This window comes from Lithobates pipiens, unplaced genomic scaffold (assembly GCF_037356315.1).
Source record: "Lithobates pipiens isolate NorthernLeopardFrog02 unplaced genomic scaffold, aLitPip1_a1.2 Scaffold_8, whole genome shotgun sequence".
NCBI classification, from domain to species: domain Eukaryota; kingdom Metazoa; phylum Chordata; class Amphibia; order Anura; family Ranidae; genus Lithobates; species Lithobates pipiens.
The window spans coordinates 289,065,184-289,078,801 of record NW_027507903.1 but is presented as its reverse complement, the minus strand read 5'-3'; the positions used below and the strand labels follow the sequence as shown (position 1 = coordinate 289,078,801).

Genomic DNA, 13,618 nt, shown 5'->3' with positions numbered 1-13,618 from the left:
AAACCATAATACCAGTTCAGGCTAAAGTTGGACTAGTTGGGGTTTAAAATACTACAAGACTTTTTTTTGACAGCCAAACTTTTCTCTTGTTTTACATTTTTGCATTTTAATCTGAACAGTGTACAGTAAGCTCTACTGCACACCATCTTTGCTATGTTTGTGTAAATTGACATAATTGTCATATTTTACATTTCATTGTTGCTAAGTTGCAATTTTATAACCTCACCATTCATGTGGATTTAATAATGGCTTTTATTGGTGGGCCTCTTTGCTTCACTTTTATTTTTTTACTTTGTGTATTTGAGTTTTGATGATAATGGCATATATATATATATATATATATATATATATATACTACAAGCTACTTTACTTTTTATGATTTTATGATTTATTGGCAGTACACAAATAAATTTCACTTGTGCAAATAAGAGAACTTTTGGAAAGCCCCTTCTTAAAGGACCCAATAAATGTGCACTGATTTGTTAAAAAAAAGTTGTTTTTCAAACTCTTTGGGGTGGCAAAAAGTTCATTTATTCCAGTTTTTACAGTGGTATAAAAATATTGATCATAGTGACCAATTACGTTTCTATTTTGGTAATGCTGTTTGATTTACTGAGTTTTTATCACATCTAAACTGCTGGTTTATTGCCAAAAAATTCTGAAACTGAATAATTAGGTTATTGAATTCAAAGGGCATATCATTTTTTGGAGGGAGTGGGTAAGTTAACCTATCCTTGAGGCAGCATAACAAGTAATAACCGAGGACAAATGACCAGGTATGACTGGAACATGTGTACCCCTGGAAAATGTCTTTTCTATTCCTGTTCCAGGGACAGTGGTAAAATGTTGTAATTCCCATCACTTTCTGTATGGAGACTGTGGTCACCAGTACAAAATGAGGGGGTCAATTGCCACAGCAGGGTCACAGACAGAATTGGATATTTAAAGCTATAGATATACTTTACATTTCCTCATAACATACTTTGATGCATGATGCAAACCCTGTTTTTGTGGCCAGGTGACTCTTACTTTTAACAGTGTAAAATATTTGATTTTTATTCTTAAATAATATATTATATATGTTGTATTTCCAAAGGTGAGGAGAATACTCCAGAAAACTATTTGCTTCAGGGACCTTTTTCAAGGAAACCTAAACGAATACGAACTGCTTTTTCTCCCTCGCAACTGCTACGCCTTGAAGGAGCATTTGAAAAGAACCATTATGTAGTCGGAACAGAAAGGAAACAGCTTGCAAACAGTCTGTGCCTCACAGAGACCCAGGTATACACTACAGAAATGTAAATTTTTTTTCCCAGAGCCTGAGGGCATACTGAAAATCATACAAACCTATTTAATTTACACATTGAATCCCACATACATGTAAAGCGCTTAAAGGCTTTCATTAAAATTCAGGTTAGTGATAATATGTGGTGATTACACATAATATACAGTAAGTGCTCTTGGGGCTTGTGCGCTTTTACAGAATTTTTCTATTCAGGACAGTTTTATTTTTCTGACAAGCTAATATTGTTATTACTAATGTAGATCTTTGTGCACATTTAAGGGGCTGTCTAGGTGATCATCTGGGACCAAGTAAGGGTAGGCCTGTAAGGGTGCACAGGGTTTTTGTTACAGAGAGCTTCAGTATTTACCTGACTGAGAAGCTTTTATATATATCGCAGTCCCTCGGGTCATATACTATAGTTTTATTTCTGCATATGGTAGTTTAGTCAGAAATTAGGCTAAACAGATCGTTTACTGATCGAGAACCACTGTGAAGCATGGGATCAGAAAATAGCATAAAAATATACAATTAAAATAATGGAAATGTATAATATTCTGGTATACAATTATTTTTGGAAAGTATCCAGTTAGATGCTTGAGTCCTGGTTTTAATTTTTTTTGTTAGGGTTGGGTTATACGTTTTTGAGTTCTACATATGGAACATTTAAAAAGTTGTATATATACTGCAGCAATGCCCGCTACTTTGAGTGATGGCAAAGACAAGAAATATAATAATATTGGTTCATTGTTGTTTTAAATTAGCTTTCAACTTTATTTCATTTTATTTTTTCTTTCTGTAAGAAAAAATTCAAATACTGTAACAATAAAATACACAAAATAAATTAAGGAGAAAAACACAAATACAAAGAACAATTTTCTTAGCAACATGGGAGTGTTTACTTATAGCAGAATTAAACTGCCAGATGTTTACTGTGGGAATAATTACATACGCTATATTACCAAAGGTATTGGTACGTCCGCCTTTACACGCACATGAACTTTAATGGCATCCTAGTCTTAGTACGTAGGGTTCAAGATTGAGTTGGCCGACCCTTTGCAGATATAACAGCTTCAACTCTTGTGGAAAGGTTGTCCACAAGGTTTAGGAGAGTGTCCATGGGAATGTTTGACCATTATTGCATTTTTGAGGGCAGCCACTGATGTGGACAAGAAAACCTGGCTCGCAGTCTCTGCTCTAATTCATCCCAAAGGTGTTCTATTGGGTTGAGGTCAGTACTCTGTGCAGGCCAGTCAAGTTCCTCCACCCCCAAACTCGCTCATCCATGTCTTTATGGACCTTGCTTTGTGCACTGGTCCAAATCTTTTGTTGGGGGGATTATGGTGTGGGGTTGTTTTTTTTCCCTAGTTCCAGTAGAGGGAACTCTTAATTAAGACATAGATAAGTGAGTTTGGGTTGGAGGAACTTGTCTGACCTGCACAGAGTCCTGACCTCAACCCGATAGTACACCTTAGGGATGAATTAGAGTGGAGACTGCGATCCACGCCTTCTCGTCCAACAGAGGTGCCTGACCTCACAAAGGCACTTCTGGAAGAATGGTCAAACATTCCCATAGACACACTCCTAAACCTTGTGGACTGCCTTCCCAGAAGAGTGGAAGCTGTTATAGCTGCAAAGGGTGGGCCAACTCAATATTGAACGTTACAGACTAAGACTGTGATGTCATTAAACTTCATGTACGTGTAAAGGCAGGCGTGCCAATACTTTTGACAATATAGTGTATTATGTTAGACTTACCTTCCACTTTATCCTTCCCCAGCACTGACAGCTCTGAGTTCTCCCTCAGTGCTCCAGTGCTTCTTTCTTTGGCTATTGATTGGCCACCAATGTTACTCCTTTGCATGCTTGCTAGAATTACATAATTCCGGAACACAGCTTCACTCTCAGCATCTTAGCCCTTGTACACACGGTCGGACATTCCGGCAACAAAATCCGTCTGCTTTTGTCCGACGGATTTTGTCCGAAACTGGTGTTGCATATACGCGGTCGATCGGAAAAAATCCGATCGTACATAATGTGATGACGTTATTTCGTTACGACGGGACTACGATCAGGCTAGTAGCCAATAGCTTTGGTCTAGGAATTTGATCTGAGCATGCATGGCACTTTGTCCGATCGGAATTCTCTACACACAATCGGACAAAGTCCGATCGGATCATGTTGTCGGAAAGTTTTATAGCCCAGCTCTAAAACTTTGTCCGTCAGATATTCCGACGGAAACAGTCCGATGGAGCCCACACACAGGCAGATTATCCGACAACACGGTCCGATCGGACATTTTCCGTCGGAATGTCCGACCGTGTGTACAAGGGCTTACAGTTGTCAGGAGTTTACACGACATTGGGTATGCACAACAGGCAGCGTAGGCGAAAGGGGAAGGAGTTTTTTTTGTCAGAAAAACACACACGGGGTGACTGATTTACTAAAGGAGATATAAACTGAATGAGTATTCACTTAAATTAAAAAATTCTAATTCCTGTTTACTTATTTTAATTTGATGTCACATTATTGCATAATGTAATTAAATATTCACACATTTTATTAGTATTGATTGTCGCTTCCTATAGTAAATCAGCCCAATAGTCTCTTCTGCCAAGAACCCAACTTCCTAGAATGTTTTCAAGCAGATTTCACCTAAGCAGAAAACATGACAACCCTATTAGCTGACTCAATAGGAAAATCAATAATTTTGTGGTTAAATCAATGTGGCAAAAATTGCTCTACTCATCCCTACTGAATACTGAAAATCTCACTCTTTTTGTAGGTAAAGGTATGGTTTCAGAACAGAAGAACGAAACACAAACGTCAAAAGTTAGAAGAGGAATGTCCAGATGCACAGCAAAAAAGAAAAAGCACTCAGCATGTCAGCAGATGGAGAATGGCAACCTGTCAGGACAGTCCCAAGGACATTGATGTTACCTCAGATGAATGACATCACAGGACATACAAAAGGCACATTATACATGCAGACTATCATGTCAGGTGACTATATGCCAAATACAGGAGACAAAGTTGAAAGATACTCCATGAACATTGGGTCTGCAACTTCAGTACTTTCACCGGCAATAAACAGGGTCTTCTAGATATCTGTTTGTCCTGCAAATCATTTGGCAAAATACCATAGCACGAGCCAAGCATAGTGAAACGCTCTACACTTGAATGCAATATAAACTGAATCCAATGGATCAAGAACTCTCAGTCAAAAGATAACAGAACAGCAAAACTTGTACCTCAGGAATCCCCATTGTGTACTAGATAGAGTTGATGTAAATATATATTTAAACATGAATATGTGGCAATAGGGGGGAACTTATTAAATATGTACAAATATGCTATTATTGTTATTTATTGTCCTCAGGGCACATGAATGTTAATTTAGATAATGGGAATGGACACTATGTCGCTCATTTAAAGCTGAACTCCACAAATTCATCTCAGCAAATAATGTCTAAATACAAGAGGCATGTGTATTCTTGCTTTGAATCTTGGTGTAATTGTGTATTTCTTCCAGATCTGTGTAATAATCCAGCATGAAACTTTGCCTCTGTGCCTCTTCTTTTAATAAAGACCATTCACTGCTGCTCTTTCTCCTTGTGCAGGGTGAATAGTCTTGTATCTACCCCCTCCTGTAGTTTTGTGCAGGTGTTGTGTCAAATAGTGTCCCCCTCATCGGATAGTGTCCGCCCTGTACTGCGCTTGCACTGTACGGAGGACAAGGAGACACTGAAGGTCTCCGAAAATGGAGTCCAGGTTCAAGCCCCACCATCCAAGTAGACATAGAATTAGAACAAAAAATTGCAGAGCGAAGCAAGGCCATGCCCGAAGCGTGGCGAGCGAAGCGAGCCCGCGAGGGGCACTGTTACTAAGTGCTACCGTATGTCCACTTGGATGGTGGGGCAGGCGCCGTTCATCTTCGGAGACTTTCGTAGTCTCCTTGTCCTCCGTACTGCGTAAACACTGCGTAAACACTGCACCTGCGCAGTACAGGGAGGACACTATCCGATGGGGGGCAGTTTTTGGGAGAACACAGGCAGCCTATAGGGGAAGACCTGCTGGACCCCCCCCCCCAAACTGCTCCTTTCACTGCACGTGTGATGACGTCACTGCTAATTTTACAAGGGAATAACTAGATTTACAAAGGCATTTGTAGATCACAAAGTGGATTTAAATTCTTTGTTACTAATGAGGAATATATTTCAACAAAGGTTTTTTTTTGTCTGGAGTTCAGCTTTTATTAGTGTGCTATCTATTTACACAAATACATTAACCCAAAGAATCCATTTAAATTTCAGTTTTCTTTTATCAAGTAAGCAGGTGAATTCTGGTTGTTTTAGGTTACTGCAGACTGTACATAGTCATTGCAATTTTAGCTGCCTTATTATTTGAGACTATTGACTTCATATTTCTATGGTGCCTTAAGAATCATCGCATATAACCTGTTAAGTTTAACTGGCCTGCAGACTAAACAGAGTTTAGATTCATGTGTACTTTGGTACCTCCGGTGACCCTCAGATGTGGCCCGTGACCATCCGCTCTGGGATGGCGGGTCAGCAAGCTCAGAACGTGGGTTGCTGACCCACCATCCCAGAGCATCAGTGCTGTGAATGGAGTCAGCGGTAGAGGAAGCAAGTGGCTGCAGAGCAGAGCCTCATAATCCAACGCTTTCTGTATGGCACCGTCCCTGTCACATGCAGAGTGATACCAAGTGCACTGAGACAGAAACAGCTGGCGATACCTGAATTAATAACATTAAGGACAGTTTTGTACTAAAATCACAGTGTATATATGGGCATATATATTCTGCGGTGGTTACTGGGCTGCTTTCACACTGATCCGCAGGTGAAGCGTAGTGCACCTGTGGGTTACCTGTACTGAGCCATAGACCTCTGTTGTTATCTGCAGATTTAGTGCGCTTTCTGAAAGCACATAAAAACTCCTGAACGCAGGAGTTTTGGTGCAACACCCAAAAGTGCACCACACTTGCAGGATATAATAGAAGTCTATGGCAAATTGCAGCTAACCTTTAGGACCCTTGCACATGATTGATCCAATTGTGTCTACCTTTCTGTTTTTCAGTGGGAATCATCGGAACCTCCATTCATCTCTATGGAGCGGCAGATGTAAACAGACTTGTGTCCATTTATACCTGCCTACCTCCAATCCAATCCACAAAAAAAAAAAAAGAAATCAGGGGATCCGTACCCTTATTTCTGGGTGGATCAGATCCGAGGGCCCATAGAGTGAGCTGTGTCTGTATGCGCTCTGCATACGCAAAGTGGACACAGACCTGTCATCCACCTGCCCTGCAGTGTGAAAGGGGTCTGAATGTCACTAGACACACGCCATTAGAGGTCAGTAACCTGGAAAGCAGCTAAGGATCTATTATTTTTAGAAGAAAGTTAGCAATGGCAGTTTACATATTTCTCTAAATACAGTTTCGTTTTAGACATTTGCATGCCTCTGCCATTTAAGGTATCCAACAAAAAGAACATTTCCAATCCCAACTGATGACACACATATACAACTAAATTGTGTATTCTGAGGTTTTACATCTCAGGTAGCAGAATTATGGGAAGCATTAATGGAATAGGAGGAGAAGATCAACAAGCATGAAATGTAACAGAATAGGGAGCGCCAAAAGAATGTTTACTTGTACACACCAACTCCAAAATGGAGAGCAAGGCTTACATTCCTAATGCTTTTACCTGGGTCTTATGTCCAAGAGATGGATTGAGGTGAATGGCTCATTACACACAATCATGACAACTTAGAATTTGTTTGCTCTGCAGTGAGTTGAATTTAATACTACAGCCTGTGCAGTCCATAATGACTCCCCATGTGGACTCCACAACCAGGGAGAGTGTTAGAGCTTGCATTATTGCTGCTGGGTGTTGACCATTACATATACTCAGTGTTAGTAACACTTTTATAGCATTAGGAAAATATAAGCTTTTTAAGAGCTTATACATTGTTATTAATGCTGTACAAAAGCTATAAGAATATGGCGTTACATTTCTCTAAAGGGAATTTGTTACTAGTGTAAATAGCATTTATGAACCTCTGATCAAAATATCCACTCATCTACTAGAGCAGCCCTGCCATTTACAATATTGCAGAATAGATTCAGCTTCTTTACTAGATTACAAAGTTTTGTCGTTTCCTTTTTCAGATTGTTCTTTACTACCCCAAATATACAGTGCATCTGGAAAGTATTCACAGCTCTTAACTTTTTCCACATTTTGTTATGTTGAAGCCTTATTCCAAAATAGATTAAATGTATTATTTTCCTCAAAATTCTACAAACAATACCCCATAATGACAACGTGAAAGAAATTTGTTTGAAATCTTTGCAAATTTATTAAAAATAAAACAAAAAAAAAATCACATGTACTAAGTATTCACAGCCTTTTCTCATTACTTTGTTGAAGCACCTTTGGCACCATTTTAAGGCCCAAAAGTATTTTTGAGTATAAAGCTACAAGCTTGGTACACCTGTTTTTGGTCAGTTTCTCCCATTCTTCTTTGCAGGACCTCTCAAGCTCCATCAGGTTGGATTGGGTGCATCGGTGCACAGCCATTTTCAGATCTCTCCAGAGATGTGCAGTCGGGTTCAAGTCTGGGCTCTGGCTGGACCACTAAAGGACATTCACAGAGATGTCCTGTAGCCACTCATTTGTTAACTTGGCTGTGTGCTTAGGGTCATTGTCCTCTTGGAAGATGAACCTTCACCCCAGTCTGAGGTCTAGAGCGCTCTTGAGCAGGTTTTCATCAAGGATGTCTCTGTACATGGCTGAATTCATCTTTCCCTAAATCCTGACTAGTCTCCCAATTCCCGCTGCTGAAAAAAAAACCTACAGCATGATGCTGCCACCAACATGCTTCAATGTAGGGATGGTATTGGCCAGGTGATGAACGGTGCCTTCTTTCCTCCAGACATGATGCTTGCCATTGAGGCCAAAGAGTTCAATCTTTATTTTATCAGACCAGAGAATTTTGTTTCTCATGGCCTGGAAGTCCTTCGGGTGCCTTTTGGCAAGCTCCAGGCAGGCTGTCATGTGACTTTTACTAAGGAGTATCTTCCATCTGGCCACGCTACCATACAGGCCTGATTGGTGGAGTGCTGCAGAGATGGTTGTTCTTCTGGAAGGTTCTCCTCTCTCCACAGAAAAATGCTGAAGCTCTGTCAGAGTGACCATCGCGTTCTTAGCCACTTCCCTGACTAAGGACCTTCTCCCCCGATTGCTCAGTTTGGCTGGGAGGCCTGATCTAGGAAGAGTCCTGGTCAGTGACAGCTGGTGCTCAAAATTTTTGAGGGGGCACAAGCAAACTGAAAAATACTGAAAAAAAAACATCAATTGCAGCCTCCCTGTGCCCATAAATTGCAGACACTGTGTCCATCAATTGCATCCACTGTGTCTATCAATTGCAGCTACTGTGCCCATCAATTGCACCACTTCCCTGACTAAGGACCTTCTTCCCCGATTGCTCAGTTTGGCTGGGAGGCACTGACCATACTCCCAGAGCACACAGCAGTGAGCTGGGAAACTGGAAGTGGTGCCACAAAAAGCACCAACCACCGTCCTCCGGTACCAACCAATAAAAAGATAGCAAAGGAGGCCAGAGACAAATGACAGTAGAGTGGGGAGTGTTTGGGGCGCATCGCTTGCTCCCCTAATACCCTAAACACGAGAAAATCAGCTTCACAGCCTGCAATCAGCTGATTGCAAGCTGGGAGGCTTCCCACCATAGACAGCCATGTGTCCGGTGCCTGGACACTCTCAAAGGGCTTCTTTTTTAATGGTTTGGGGGGGGGGGGTGACACCTGTGTGCCCCCTATGGACAGGCCACCACTGGTCTTGGTGGTTCCAAATGTCTTCCATTTACGGATGATGGAGGCCACTGTGCTCATTGGGACCTTCAATGCTGCAGAAAATTTTCTGTACCCTTCCCCAGATCTGTGCCCCAATACAATCCTTTCTCTGAGATCTGCAGACAATTCCTTGGACTTTATGATCTGGTTTGTGCTCTGACATGCACTGTTAACTGTGGGACCTTATATAGACAGGTGTGTGCCTTTCCAAATCATGTCCAATTAACTGCATTTACCACAGGTGGACTTTAATTGAGTTGTAGAAACATCTCAAGAATGATCAGTGGAAACAGGATACACCTGAGCTCAATTTCGAGTGTCATGGCAAAGGTTGTGAATACTTATGCAAAGGTGATTTTTTATTTTTTTTATATATATACATTTGCAAAGATTTCAAACAAACTTCTTTCACATTGTAATTATGGGGTATTGTTTGTAGAATTCTCAGGAAAATAATGAATTTAATCCATTTTGGAATAAGGATATAACATAAAATGTGGAAAAAGTGAAGCACTCTAAATACTTTCCGGCTGCACTGTAGGTAACAATACTCATAAAAGATTAGCTTATATCTGTGTTTATTTTTGATTGTGTGATGAGATCTGATAAACATGAACTGTAAGTGATCCCTGAAAACTGCTTTGAGAAACTTGTCCTGTATAGTTTACAGATTTCCAGTTGCAGATCACAGCGGAGCTCAGGGGCGGACTGACAACTCATGGGGCCCCCGGGCAATAGGAGATTATGGGGTCCCCAGGTAATAGATTATGGGGCCACACAGTATACAGACACACACACAAACACATACAGTATAAACACACAGACGCACTATATACACACACAGTATACATACACAGAATACAAATACACACACTGAAAAGGTACTGGAGAGCTGGGGCAGCTATAATTTTGGGATTTTTCTAAAAAACACAGATTTTTACATACTGTCCCTGGTTTTATTGAAGCTGGCAACCCTGATGGGGCCCCTTGGTGGCATGGGGCCTTCGGGCAGTGCCTGAGTGTCCGAATGGTCAGTCCGCCCCTGGCTGTGCTGTTTGCAGCTTGTGTGGAAAGTCTAATTACCCTGACAGAAGGACAACATACAGCAGTGCTGTATTTTAATAAACAGAGTATGAGAGAAGATAGAGGTTGGCCATAGCAATATAGCCTTTATTCTAAAAAAAAATAAAGAAAATTATAGTTTATGTGGAACACTAGATCTGATGAGATTTGATGGCCTTAGCATTTATTCGTATCCCTTGTGTCTGGTGGTTGTAAATGTGATATTTGTTAAATTTTTATAATTATTCAAGTTGTTTATACAAATGTAGTAAATTACATTTTGGCAATACTCTACTACTAGATTTTTTTTAAAAAGCTCATAAACAATTAGTTGCACTTGGACAGGATAGTTACCACCGTGGTGGTTGGTGCTTAAAGCGGAGTTTCACCCAAAAATGGAACTTCCACTTTAAGCGCAGGTGACCCCCTGACATGCCACATTTGGCATGTAATTTTTTTTTGGGGGGGGAGCGGATACCCTCTTTTTAGATGCATCCATCTCCCACTTCCTCCTGGGGCTCTGTGGCAGCGGAAAGAAGATCACCTCTCCCCCTCTCTCCCTGCAATCTTCTGGGACACGTCACAGGTCCCAGAAGATTGCCCGGCCATTCACAGCAAGCAGCGCGGCTCATGCATGTGAAGTGCATTCCCGGCTGTGAAGCCACAGCTGGGCTCCCACAGTAAGAATGCGGAGAGGAGGGGGAGAGGAGCGGGGCTTCGTATGCCCACTTTGCTGGACTATGGGACAGGTGAGTGTCCGATTACTAAAAATCAGTAGCTACACTTTTTGTAGCTGCTGACTTTTAATATTTTTTTTTCGGCGGAACTCTACTTTAATATTTGGGGGAGGCAGCAAACAAACCTCCCCCTTTCACTCACAAGCCCCCCCCCCCTTACTCGCACCGTCACGCCACCCAGTCCTTCCTCACTCGCACTGCCGGGAGACGGACACGAAGGCAGGCTTTACCTAATGAGACAGATGACTACGATCAGGGGCAGGGCCGCTGCTCGAGCATGCCGAGGTAAGAGCAGGGGCTTCTCCTCCTGACCAAACAGGAAGTGAGTCCTAAGACTCCTTGGCCAATCGGAGTCTCAGGACCAGCTTCCTGATTAGCTGGGAGGAGAATCAGGAAGACATTAGCAAATATTAATTTGCTATTGTCACACAACTGGGGGGGCTCAGGGCACAGTTCTCTGCGCCCTGAGCCCACCCTTTTTTGAAGCCAATTATTGCCAATTATTGCCTCAGGCTCTACTCACATGCTTAAAAAAAAACAAAACATTGGAATCCATGCATCCAGCACCCTGCATGGAGATTAGGGGCTGGGTACATGGATTAGGGGGGTGGCAACTCTGCGCCCCTTATGGAGAGACCGCCACTGGTTACCACCAATATGGGGTAGGTTTACTAAAACTGGGGAATGCAAAATCAGGTGCAGCTGTGCATGGTAGGTAATCAGCTTCCAGTTTTGTTTTGCCTAAGCTTAACCGAACAACCTAAAGTTAGAAGCTGATTGGCTACCATGCACAGCTGTACCCGATTTTACACTCTCCAGTTTTGGAAAATCAACCCTAATGCGTCCTTTGACTCTGATGGGCAGAAGTAGCACAAATGTAGGTTGTGTGGCAACAGGCTCCCAGTATAAGCAAAATTACCATGATCCCGAAAAGTAAACATAGGTTAGATACTGCTAAAACTGAAGCTGGTAGCCTATGTTGCTGGAGGAGTCATAGAATGTTCCCTGTTTCCCACCTGTGCAATTTTCTCATTTACTTAGGACTTTTAAGCCAGCACAATAAAGGCAATGACTCTGCAAGAAAAAGCAACAATTTCTTTCCATTTAAAGTCAAGCAAGGCATACTCTGTAGGCACTCAAAGAGGTTGATTTACTAAAACTGGAGAGCGCTAAATCTGGTGCAGCTCTGCATAGAAACCAATCAGCTTCCATTTTTTTTTTGTCAAAGCTTTATTGAACAATCTGAAGTTAGAAGCTGATTGTCTACCATGTACAGCTGCACCAGACTTTGCGCTCTCCAGTTTTAGTAAATCAACCCCACAGTTTTATATTTTTTGAAGTGGACATCCATTTTAATATGCAGAGATACTGGTCAAGAGAACATCAACCCCTCAAATTATATCCTACAACACTTTATGTTGTAGAAATATTGGTTGAGACTCTATAAATAAAAGTTAACTCTGCAATTGCAGGAACAGTTTCACAGGACGCAATCATGGTGTTTATAATGTCCGTTCTGACAAAATGTATTATTATATGTTTTTTTATACATAGATAAGAAAGGGATGGTGTGCAATGTTATTAAAAACTAAAAAAACCTACTTTAGGTTTTCCTATTTCAATTCAGCTATATAAAGTCTGGAAAAGCACCTTGAGGCAAACAAGTGCAACATCCCCTTTTCAAAAAAGTTATGCTTTAAACAGGATCTGACATATTTAAAAAAAATTAAGGATGGCCCCCCAAATGGAAAACAGTGTAGTAGATGCTGAGAAAACTTCATAAATTGGCAGCAAGGTTTGGAGTTTGTCCAGATGGGTCTTCTACTACCCAAACTGCATGATCTGTCTGTTTCTTAATACAGTAAAACCGTGGAGCATAGTTTGTTACGGACGCATACTTGTATACTTGTATTTACATACTTGTATTCCAAAGCACTCGTATATCAAAGCAAATTTCCCCATAAGAAATAATGCAAACTCAAATGATTTGTTCCACAACAATTTATTCATAAGTCCAGTTTATAGTACAAATAAAAGATTATAGCAATGTGATTTGTTGTGTAACCATAAAATGTCCATCCACAAATGGAAGCCTCCACAAGGAAATTAGAGGCAAAATCCAGCAGGACCTACAGAGTATAAAAGAGAAGAGAGGAGCCTCTAAGTGTAGCAATATGATTACATTTAATGAAGGTACAACATTTAGCAACTCACATGGTTGATGATTAAAACAGGCACATCCAAGTATGCAGGTATCTGGGGGAAAGCTGTCCACATAGACCATCCTCCGCATCGCCGGCTCTCACCTCTGTCAGTCTGCAATCGCGACCGGAGAGACTACCCTGTAGTAGAGCGATCTGAAAGCGAGGCTTGAACCGCTTGTGGAGCACAGCATGGAAGGGTCGACGTCAATGGCGATGAGGAGGATGGTCTATGGTGACAGCTTTACCCGGATGCCTGCATACTTAGATGTGTCTGTTTTAATCATCAACATGTGAGTTTTTAAATACTGTACCTTAATTAAATGTAACTGTATTCAGGGCCATCTTTAATATTGATTGGACCCTGGGCGAAAATTTTCTTGGGGCCCCCCCATGCAATTTCACTCTCCACCTGCTCTGAGACATACAATAAATAGCAGCTAGT

General features: G+C 41.3%; 1 protein-coding gene across 1 annotated transcript in view; it reads left to right on the top strand.

The window, feature by feature from the left end:
* LOC143962887 (homeobox protein EMX1-like) overlaps positions 1-4,786 on the top strand; it is a 54,809-nt gene extending 50,023 nt beyond the window's left edge. The window contains exons 2-3 of the mRNA XM_077472376.1: positions 1,097-1,281; positions 4,068-4,786. Of these exons, the coding sequence (XP_077328502.1) occupies positions 1,097-1,281; positions 4,068-4,235 (353 nt within the window). The 3' untranslated portion in view covers positions 4,236-4,786. The remainder of the gene's footprint in view (positions 1-1,096; positions 1,282-4,067) is intronic.
* The last annotated feature ends 8,832 nt before the right edge of the window (positions 4,787-13,618 follow it).